General features: G+C 36.1%; 2 protein-coding genes across 2 annotated transcripts in view; both read left to right on the forward strand.

The window, feature by feature from the left end:
- The first annotated feature begins 309 nt into the window (after positions 1 to 309).
- LOC107595029 (ATP-binding cassette, sub-family B (MDR/TAP), member 9) lies at positions 310 to 4,261 on the forward strand. The gene is made up of 8 exons (XM_016285304.1): positions 310 to 531; positions 731 to 928; positions 1,140 to 1,268; positions 1,357 to 1,545; positions 1,879 to 2,052; positions 2,225 to 2,384; positions 3,455 to 3,591; positions 3,689 to 4,261. Exons 1-8 carry the CDS (start codon positions 310 to 312, stop codon positions 3,995 to 3,997), a joined length of 1,518 nt encoding a protein of 505 aa, XP_016140790.1. The 3' UTR covers positions 3,998 to 4,261.
- Positions 4,262 to 4,749: 488 nt separating this feature from the next.
- vps37ba (VPS37B subunit of ESCRT-I a) overlaps positions 4,750 to 10,838 on the forward strand; it is a 29,275-nt gene continuing 23,186 nt past the window's right edge. The window contains exon 1 of the mRNA XM_016285240.1: positions 4,750 to 4,946. Within this exon, the coding sequence (XP_016140726.1) occupies positions 4,842 to 4,946 (105 nt within the window). The 5' untranslated portion in view covers positions 4,750 to 4,841. The remainder of the gene's footprint in view (positions 4,947 to 10,838) is intronic.

Genomic DNA, 10,838 nt, shown 5'->3' on the forward strand with positions numbered 1-10,838 from the left:
AATGGTCAGCATTCAAAATGTACCCAACAGCAAATACATCACCATAATATTTGCATACTGAATTGTGGTTGGCCTTGTCTTCTTTGCTGTTATTTATTGTGTTGATTCCTGTGTGCAGCCAATAGAAAAAAAAGATGTCATGATGCAGCATTTTATTTCGAGAGAAACCAAAGCCTAAAATCTTATACTTTAATACTATTATTTGGCGGCCTTCGGGAAATGCAAATCAAGTGTTGTTTTTAACATTACTGTGTCAAAGACCTCTCTGGACTGGTGGAAGTAGAGACAACATAAATGATTCAGCTCTCAATGGTTTACCTTACAGGTGACATTATCTCTAGACTTACCTCAGATACTACTCAGGTGAGCGACCTCATCTCACAAAATGTCAACCTGTTCCTGCGCAGCTTTGTGAAAGCTGTGGGCATCTTCATATTCATGTTTGGGATGTCATGGAAACTGTCGGTAGTCACCATCATGGGTTTCCCATATATAGCTGTGGTCTCCAAGCTGTATGGAGAGTATTACAAGGCAAGTTATGCATATGAAAATACATTGCTTGAAAAAAAAAAAAAAACAATGGCAAATGATGCATTGTAGTTTATAGCAGCATATACTCTATATTGTTTTATATTTCACAAATGCACATTATAATAGCATTTTGAATGCATTGATACAAAATATGTACGCATAAAAAAAGGTAACATTCCACATTTTTGATGTTTAACAGAAATTAACCAAAGAAGTTCAGACAGCACTGGCTCAGGCCAATAAAGTGGCCGAGGAAACAATATCAGCCATGAGAACAGTGCGAAGTTTTGCAAATGAAGATCAGGAGGCAGACTCGTACTACAGCAGACTGCAGGAGATGTTCGTTCTTAATAAGAAACAAGCAGTTGCCTATGCCTGCTTCATGTGGTCCAGCTATGTAGGTATCTTGCAAGCATATTGAAGCCTTCGATATTTGTTCTAACAAGATTCTCATTTATAAAATCAAATTTTTCTTTCCAATATCATAATTAAATTTCTCTTTTGGGTCATTTGAAGTATCTTGTAGATCCAAAAAATAAAAACCAGCAGTGTCAGTCTGAACAACGATACTAATTTTTGTTCTCTCTTCTTTTCATTTTTATCTTTAGATCTCTGAGCTAGCCTTGCAAGTAGCAATCCTGTATTATGGAGGCCACCTTGTGGTGACAAATCAGATGAGTGGAGGGACCCTAATTTCCTTTGTCATTTATGAGCTGGAGCTCGGTGAGGCCCTGGAGGTATGGTGTTTTTCTTTTAATATGTGTGTGCGTGATACTCATACGATGAATCTGAAACACAAAGTCTTACTTTCTGTTCTTTTTACAGAGTATATCGTCAGTGTACACAGGTCTGATGCAAGGCGTTGGCGCTGCAGAGAAAGTGTTCGAATATATAGACAGGAAACCTAAACATATCCTTGATGGTCAACAAGCTCCAGAAACATTTGAAGGGCAGGTGGAATTCAAAAATGTGACGTTTGCATATCCAACACGGCCAGAGATGGATATATTAAAGGTATTCTTCACTGAAAGTAGACTTTAGATAGAAGGTTACAAACTAACAGCAAAGGGTAACACCATAACCTAACCAGACATAATGCAGATTTTTTTTGTTGGTTTCTGACCATATAACATATGTTCTTCTGATTCATTGGCTATGATTGTGTCACATTGCACCACATTGTCGTTGACTTTAGTAGGGAGTATTGATGGTTGTCCTTGCAATTAGTGTATTGCAAGTACCTATGAATGCTACGTTTATTTGTTTTCTTTTAAACTGATATGCTCGTGAATCAGTAACAGAATTCCTAGACACAGGAAGAAAACTAAACCCACATTTTCTTCTCAGAATGTTTCCTTCAATCTTCGCCCAGGGCAAGTGACTGCACTGGTAGGGCCCTCTGGTGGTGGAAAAAGCTCATGTGTGTGTTTGCTGGAGAATTTCTATGCTCCTCAGCAAGGCCATGTGCTTGTGGACGGCCAACCTGTGAACAGCTACCAGCACAAATACTATCACTCTAAGGTGGGATATATGCTGAGGCTGATCTGGATACATTAATTAAGAATAAATGTAGTTTTCAGTGAAGCTTGTAGTACATTCTACGGTCTAAAGAGGGCAGTAGTTGCTGATAATGCAAATGAAGTGGCTTAACCAAATGCAAATTAATGAGTTTTTTATTTTTTATTTTTTACAGGTAGCACTGGTGAGTCAGGAGCCTGTTCTATTTGCCCGCACTGTTCAGATGAATATATCCTATGGTGTACCTGAAGCCCCCATGGAGGCAGTCATTAGAGCTGCCATTAATGGCAATGCACATGACTTCATAACAGGCCTCTCCAAAGGCTATGAAACTGGTTAGTTTATATTATATTATATTTTTGTTTATTGTTGTAAATTATACTATATTTTAATTTTTATATGTATTTATTAATCTCATATTACTAATAATATTATATTATTAATATTATGAATATGTATGCTAAAATGCACTTACATTTTGTCATGTTCAGAAACTTACATTTTTGATGTGAATGCTTTGTGCATTGTGATAATGACAATAGATATTCAAATACATAATTGCTTGATTTGAAGTTTTTGACTTATTTGACATCTGCTTTGTACCCGAGTTTATTATATTATAAGTTTATTATATTGTATTATATTATATTTTATTTTTATGCTTATTGTTAAAAATTTTACTATATATATATTTTTAGATTTTTATATTTATTTATTAATATCTTATTACTAATAATATTATATTATTATTAATATTATAAATATGAATATTAAAATGCACTTAAATATATGCTCAGAAACGTAAATTTTTTGATGTGAATGCTTTGTGCATAGATATAGAATATAGATATTTAAATACATAATTGCTTGATATATTATATTATATTATAGGAAAATGAGAAACAAGAGACCAAAAAATGCAGATGAGCTGAAGGCCACTGTCAAAGAAACCTGGGCTTCCATACCACCTCAGCAGTGCCACAAACTGATCACCTCCATGCCACGCCCAATTGAGGCAGTAATTAAAGCAAAAGGAGCCCCTACCAAGTATTGAGTACATGTACAGTAAATGAACATACTTTCCAGAAGGCCAACAATTCACTAAAAATGTTTTTTTATTGGTCTTATGAAGCATTCTAATTTATTGAGATAGTGAATTGGTGGGTTTTTGTTAAATGTTAGCCAAAATAATCACAATTAAAAGAACCAAAGACTTAAACTACTTCAGTCTGTGTGCATTGAATTTATTTAATACACGAGTTTCACAATTTGAGTTGAATTTCTGAAATAAATGAACTTTTCCATGACATTCTAATTTATTGAGATGCACCTGTATATTTGACACCTCTGTTTTGTACCAGAGTTCGGGTGATAATTCATCCTGCTGCTCTGTCCTCTGTTATAGGGGTTGGAGAGAAGGGTGCTCAGCTGTCTGGTGGGCAAAAACAGAGAGTTGCCATTGCTCGGGCTCTTATCAGAAACCCTCGCATTCTCATTTTGGATGAAGCCACAAGTGCACTGGATTCAGAAAGCGAATACATAGTAAGCGATGACTATTACTTTGAAAAGATGTGGCTTGAGTGAACATTCCTTTTCAGTCTTGCATTAAACTTCATTTGTGTCGTTACTTTGTTTTTAGGTTCAGCAAGCTCTGAACAACTTGATGCGAGAACACACGGTTTTAGTGATTGCCCACAGACTGAGCACAGTGGAGAGAGCTGATAACATCCTAGTGATCGACAAAGGCTGTGTGGCAGAGCAGGGCCCGCATGCTGAACTCATGGCCAGGGGAGGCCTCTACTGTAAGCTGGTGCAGAGGCAGATCCTGGGGACTGTCATAGATGCAGATGTTCACAACCCATCGCCAGCCCCACCATGGAAGCTGAAGGAAGGAGATAAGGAGAGTGCAGAGGACTGTAGCGACACTGAGAATGAAGCACGCTACTAAGACAAAGTTGAAATGTGCTTCACTTGATTGTATGAAGGCCTTAATCCTAGATAGATATTTATTTTATTTTATTTATTCTAATCTGGGGATATATCACATATTTTGCATGTCAAACAGTGTGTTACTAGACAGGAGTTCTGCACTGAATAAAGCTTTAAGCAATAAATATTTGACATACTTGATGTACTGTACTATTGTTTCCAATATAAACATCTTAAATAGTACAAACATATCATTAAACTTAATTATGTAAATAAAATGAATTAATGGTCAAATAATTGTTTCATTCTTTAAATGTCCCATATACTACTAATACAGTTACAAGTGTGTAGTTTATAGTATTAATTCATATTTCGATTTTTGTTATGTGCTTTTGTCATTGTTTATTATTTAGTTTTTCTATTCTATTTTTATTTAATTTTTATTTAATTTAATTTTTGTTAGTACTTCAGCATATTTTATTTTTAGTTTTCTAATTTTAATTTTTATTTCAGCTGCATTATTTTATTTCAGATTTATTTAAATTAAAACAACTTTTAACAGTTTTAGTTTAGTAAACAATAACAACTTTTTTTTTTTTGCAATTAAAAGATTTTATAAAAAAATAAGTATGTTATCACTTTTATGCAGTGCGATGCAGAAGTGTATGATTGACATATTTTGAAAGACATGTAAGAAATGTAATTATCATTTTGGAGAAAGTTCGTGAGCATCAAATGAAAAAGCCCTCACCGGTTGACGTCACGCATCTCCTCCTGTCGTCTTCCGGCTGAAAAGAAGAGCTTTGCCCAGTCCGACCGCGATCCACAGACAGCAAAGTGTGAAAGACACCGCTGTGCCAGACATGGCTGGCTTTGAGAATAAGTTGAGCTCTTATACCTTAACTCAGTTAAACGAACTGCTCGAGGACGACGAAACGCTCAACAAATTTATCGACGACTCGGAAGAGGTAAGTTTCCTTTTCTCGTGAAGAGCGTCGCGAAGTTACCGTGGCGAGTTGATGAGTAAGTTATTTGAAACCGCACCATTTTATACAGAGGTAGGCCGTGTTTATTTTTATTCTTTAAAATGGTTTGTTTTAGAATTACGAGGTTATCGCATTTTATTGGGAACCGTTTAAATTTAAACGTTTCTGCGCGCGACTTCAGTTTTGTTTGTTTTTGACGTCGCGGAATATGACTAACGTTAAGTGTAATGCTGTCATTCGTTAAACAACATATTTTCAGTTAAGACTAAAAAAGTGACCTTATCACGGAAGCAGAAACTGGTCAACCGACCGTATAAAATAATGCCCATGACTTAGGAATATGCATTTCCCCTATAGAATCTGTTTTGTTTGTATTTCACCCATCAGTGATGCAAGTCATTTTCTCGTGATCCTCTTTTGTAGAAATTACTCGCGTTGGACTTGTGTATTTTCTATTTTTATTAGTAATGTATTTTTTTGTAGAGCTTCACTTTTTGTTACTTTTATGAAAACATCTTCTGTCATGTGTTGGATGAACCCTTGGGAATCGGAGCATGAGCATTTTTATACTAATTTTTATGCCAAGCACTAGTAATGCTTACAGGAAACATGTGTTGATTGTTTGCATTATACATTTTTAATTTAAAATAAACTTATTGCATTTATTTTTTTTTTTTACAATAACACAATAGTATTTCAGTATCTTAGTGTATCATTTTTTAAAATTAAAACAGGACTTTGACAGGTGATTTTAAGTCATTTGATTTTTAATCAGTTTCATATGAATTATAATTGCTGATGCATAACCGTAAATGTATTCACATCTCATGATGAGACAGCAAACTGAGCTTTGCCAATGCACACAATATGAGTACCGCTCAGTTGTGTTTGCATATCGTCAAATAGATAGTATTCTGGGCATGTTCACAGTTCTGAGTTGATTTGACCTCCAAATTCATGGAAGGATGTCAACCTTGTATCAGTATGTGTCATGAGAGCATGTTTAATCTGGCAGCACTCTAAAAGTTGATTTTTATTTACCAGGGCAAAGAAGTTATTCATAAGGATTTTTTTTAACTGCTTATCTGTTGCCATTTAAATAATCATCTTTCTCAAACATGTGCATTCTTAAAACTTGGCTTTCACTGAAATTGGTGACTGAAAGAAATGGGTTTTTGCAGGCATGATGCTCCAGAAGCCATATATAGTGACATTTCATATGTAGACTGTAATTATCTGCCACATAAAAACAATAGTTGCGGACTCGTACACTGGTCTACATGTGTTTTAGAAGGCGATGTGCATGTTGTATGATGAACAGACCTATCCTTAGTCAGATTTGGAGAGAACTAGCCTTATATAATCAGTGATGAGCAATGATTTGTATTTCTCAAGCAAGGGTTGGTGCATTACCAGGAGAATTGGTTTCATTATTGTCTGTCAACGTCTAGTTGATTTATGACTCGTGCTTTCAGCTCTCTTTGTGTTAGTCACTGACTTGTATATTTTTAGTGCTCGTTTGGGTATTTATTTAATTTTTGACCCAATGTAATATATAGGGCATCCCGGCACAGACTATGTAAAGAGCAAATGCTTTCTGACCTGCCAGCTGATCTAGACAGGTGTTTGAGAAACATCTCACCTCTCCCTGTTATGCACTGATACATGATCTCTAAACTGAAACTGCAGAAGTGCACCTGTTTAAAAACAAAAGGGAGGAGTCCGGACAGTTAAATACTGTTAAATGTTCCTCATCATGGCAGTCATAGGGTTGTGAGTCACTAGAGGTGGCATGTTGCAATGTATTGTTTTTTTATAGTTTCTTGGAAATGGGAGGTGCTTTCTGAAGACGATTTTTGTGATGTGTTTCTCTGTGTTGTGTACAGCTGGATAGGCCTTATTACGATAACAACTTTTTGTTGTGCGATATATTGCCCCAGAAATAATTGCAATAAGCGACATTATTGTAATTTTAAATACCATTTTATGCCACTGAATATATAATCATAATGTAACAGTATATTAATGCAAGAAGGCCAACATACTTCCAAATGACAACAAACATTTAATTTTTAACAATATTTAGATCATGGAAATTAAATATTAAAATATTAGATACCTTAAAAAACTTGAATAAATGGTAAATAAACATTTTCTAACAAAAAGTGCAAAGTAACAAGTACAAAAAAAGAAAAATGCACAAAGAACTTGTATGGAGATTTTTCCCTGACCTTCTTTTCTCTGTAAATTAAGGGTGCACACTATTGCTGAAAAACACAATCACTACTTAGCAGTCAGATGTCCGTATGCACAAAGGCACAGATCCCTCCCTAAACAAGACCATATATGCAGATAAAACTTTTTTTTTTGTAGAAGCATTTTTTACATTTGAACTAGCACCTCATGACTACACCACGTTATGTATGAGAAGCTGCAAAAAATCAGGCGCAAGTGGAATGTAAAATACACGGTGACATTAATTTTTAAGTAAATATAATGGGCGATATATTGCGTCACCAAAAATTATTGAGGTCAATATATACAGTATATTGCACGATAAGTCGATATATTGATTATTGCGACAGGCCTACAGCTGGAACCCTTTACCATTGTTTATTAATAATTCCTTTTTTGGGGCTGTAATGTTGTGCCTCTGTTGCAGCAGTTAAGTACATTGTGATCATCCAGTACAATGAGAGGCTTAAGGTGGGGTGACCTATATATCAAAGGCTAGCTTATTCAAATAAATCTGATTTAAACAAATTTTAAGCCTCTTAACTGATTCTCAATGATGAATCTCTTCTTAATGTGTAACGGAGGCCAGCGGGTAGGTGCTGTGCAGGTAGAACCTCACTTCCCTGATCTCAAGAGGGCTGCAGTCTTTAGCCTCCTTGTTAGCGCCTTGTTGAGTCAAATATCTAATTCCTGCAATTTGTCTAGAACTGTGGTTCTCAAATTTTTTGACTTGAAGAATCCCCACCAAATAGGCGACTAGGGATGTAACGGTATGAAAATTTCATATCACGATTATAGTGACCAAAGTTATCACGATTATCAATATTATCACGGTTTTGTTAAAATTAGATGAAAACGTTCAAAAAGAACTGCTACACACACTGAAAACATTTCAATAAGTTTTATATTTGAAAATCAACAAACAACAAATACAATTAGCAGCTATATGCACTTTTTTTTTTTTAGCAAAAACATTAAATTAACATTAACATGGAGCCCTAATAATAATAATAATAATAAATCACTAGAATAGAATAGGCTAATTTAATTAAATTTTTCAATTTTAATGTAAGACAACATATTTTTCGTCAGTGATAGAAATATGATTTAAGACGGTAGTGTAAGCAAGTTTAGTTTGAAAACGTTTAATAGTAAATAAGACACAATTAGACAATATTTGAATAAAATAATAATAATAATAATAAATATTTATTTGCAACAACTGATGGAGTACTGAATGCTGCACGCACGAGCAGCGTTGTCAAGGTAACATTTGGTCAGTCATTCCCTTCGCGGAGGGAGTTCCAAACGCTTATACGAGACCGTAATACCCTGCACCCTTCAAAGAACACACTTCAAGGGCTCTGTCCTTCGAAGGGAGTAGGGCATAGGGTTGCTCACTTCTGTTTGGAATTCGCCGCATGTCTCTTGTATCACCGCGGGGGCGCGGACGTGCTCTCTCTCGTTTCATTCAAATGCAGATTGCGTCTACAACACTGCATGCTGCTTCTGCGTCAGACTGATGCTGGCTGGACCGGGTTTACCGCGAATTTTCAAAATTGCGATAATCAAACACGGTTTTGATGATAATTAAATTTTAAACGGTAATACTAACTTTCAGGGCATTTTATCGTGATTTATCATAAAACCGGTAATCGTTACATCCCTATAGGCGACTATGACTGAGCCTACCTAAAAGCCTACCTCTAACTTAACACCTTTGGGATGAATTGAACTGTGAACCAGATCATCCCATCGCCCACCATCGGTGCCTGACTTCACTTCTCTCTTGTGTCTGAGTGGGAGAAAATCCTTCCAACTTTGTTTTAACAACTACCAGCGAGTGGGAGTTTTTACAGCAGCAAAGGGAGGACCGACTCCCTATTAATGTTTGTAGTTTTAAATTTAAATGATTACATATGAGTGTGGTGTTTACGTTTCTGCCTCTTTTTGGTTTTGTGGTGTTTTTGGAATGCATGCTTTTAACGTTTGTAATTATATGAGGTACAAGACCAGAAATTGCTGATGATCATTTACAAAACCTTGTTGCTTTGACATTTGAAAAGCTTAGATATGGGCCCCACAAACATGTATGCTGCTCTTTAGTAATTATGAAAGTAATGTGTAGGGGTGCTCCGATCAGGATTTTTGAGGCCGATCGCCGATCACAGAAAGCAGTATCTGCCGATAGCGATCACCGATACCGATATTTTTAAAGCCGCCTTTTTATAATTTATAACTATTTATAGTGATACTCCAATCAGGATTTTTAGACATTTATTCAGGGCCTGAATTTCATTTTTGAAAATGGGGGGAATTCCCCTCTTAGGTGACTCTTGTGAGAGGGGAAGCAGCTTTCACACAGGAGTCCACTACTGATCCATGGCTGTTTACCACAAACACAACATTTATCCATTATTTTGATTTCAAATCCAAACATTGTCACTGAAAATGCTTTTTCAGCATTGCAATTCTTTTTTTTTTTTTAAAGAGTACAGTAATACAATCTTTCACAGACATGTTTAAACACAATAAATTTAAGCAACATATTATTCCATGCTTTTTACTTTTGCATTTACTTCTAGACTTGTATATTAAGTTGCTCAAGCAAGTGGCAAAACATTTAAACTTTCTATATTTTTCTTACGTTATCACAAACTTACCATTGACAGAAATAGTCAGCTCTACTGCCTTTCCTTTTGCATTGAAATCTTTATTACAACCAATGCTGCAGTTCATAACTTTTTCCTACCTCCACGAGTGCCATCGATTATTGCCTTGTTTATCTAAAAGTGCTCTTTCCCTTTAAACCTAGCCAACAAGCCATGTTGATTGTGAAACACAGTAGACTTTAATAATATGCATTTATGGTGTAATTACTACATTTTCGTGTCAATCCATGTGGTGTAATTACTAATTACTACATTTTCGTGTCAGTCCATGTTAATATTTACTGCAAAAACTGTGCTGTTACTTTAATTCAGCGCTTGCAGCGCAGCGAAAATAGATTTGGTGTGGAAACGATCTCTGCACTTCTGCAGACGCACCGCTCTTGGAACGCACTGCCGAACCGCAACCGCGTGCAGTGTCCACGCTTTATTAATCTGTTAACATGAGTGAGGAAAAAATACGCACCACATTCGCAATGCAAACAAAGTAATGTGAACCTGGCATTATGTGTGTGCGCTGCGAGTGTGCATGAGCGCACAGTCTCCTGCGAGCACTGAATGGTTCAACACTGTCAAGAATTAAAAAGTAATGCAATTTATAAACTTTAGAGTGCTTTCACACTAGCACTTTTGGTGCGCACCCGGGTTCGATTGACGTCAGAGTTCGGTACGTTTGGATGATGTGAACGCTGTCTTCCGAACTCGGGTGCGCACCCGCGAACCGTACCCGAGTCCGCTTAAAAAGGGTGGTCTGGGGTACTGTGACGCAATTGTACCAAATCACGGAAGTGAACCACTATTAATGACTTATTATTTGATAAAAATGTGTGTTTTTTCAGTCACTTTCTTGACGAGCGTGACTGACGAGCTGCAAGCAGAGAGCTGTATCTCATTTCTGTTCACCTTCAGAGTACTTTAGAGCATTTGCAGTACATTCGTAACACAGACGTAAGTGCCGTTATGTACCGAA

This window comes from Sinocyclocheilus grahami, unplaced genomic scaffold (assembly GCF_001515645.1).
Source record: "Sinocyclocheilus grahami isolate Dianchi unplaced genomic scaffold, SAMN03320097.WGS_v1.1 scaffold195.1, whole genome shotgun sequence".
Classification (NCBI taxonomy): domain Eukaryota; kingdom Metazoa; phylum Chordata; class Actinopteri; order Cypriniformes; family Cyprinidae; genus Sinocyclocheilus; species Sinocyclocheilus grahami.

Coding starts and splice junctions, on each gene's coding strand:
- LOC107595029 (XM_016285304.1), top strand. CDS start 310: ATGGTTTACCTTACAGGTGACATTATCTCTAGACTTACCTCAGATACT. Junction 532..730: donor TGTATGGAGAGTATTACAAG/GCAAGTTATGCA, acceptor GATGTTTAACAG/AAATTAACCAAAGAAGTTCA. Junction 929..1,139: donor GCTTCATGTGGTCCAGCTAT/GTAGGTATCTTG, acceptor TTTTATCTTTAG/ATCTCTGAGCTAGCCTTGCA.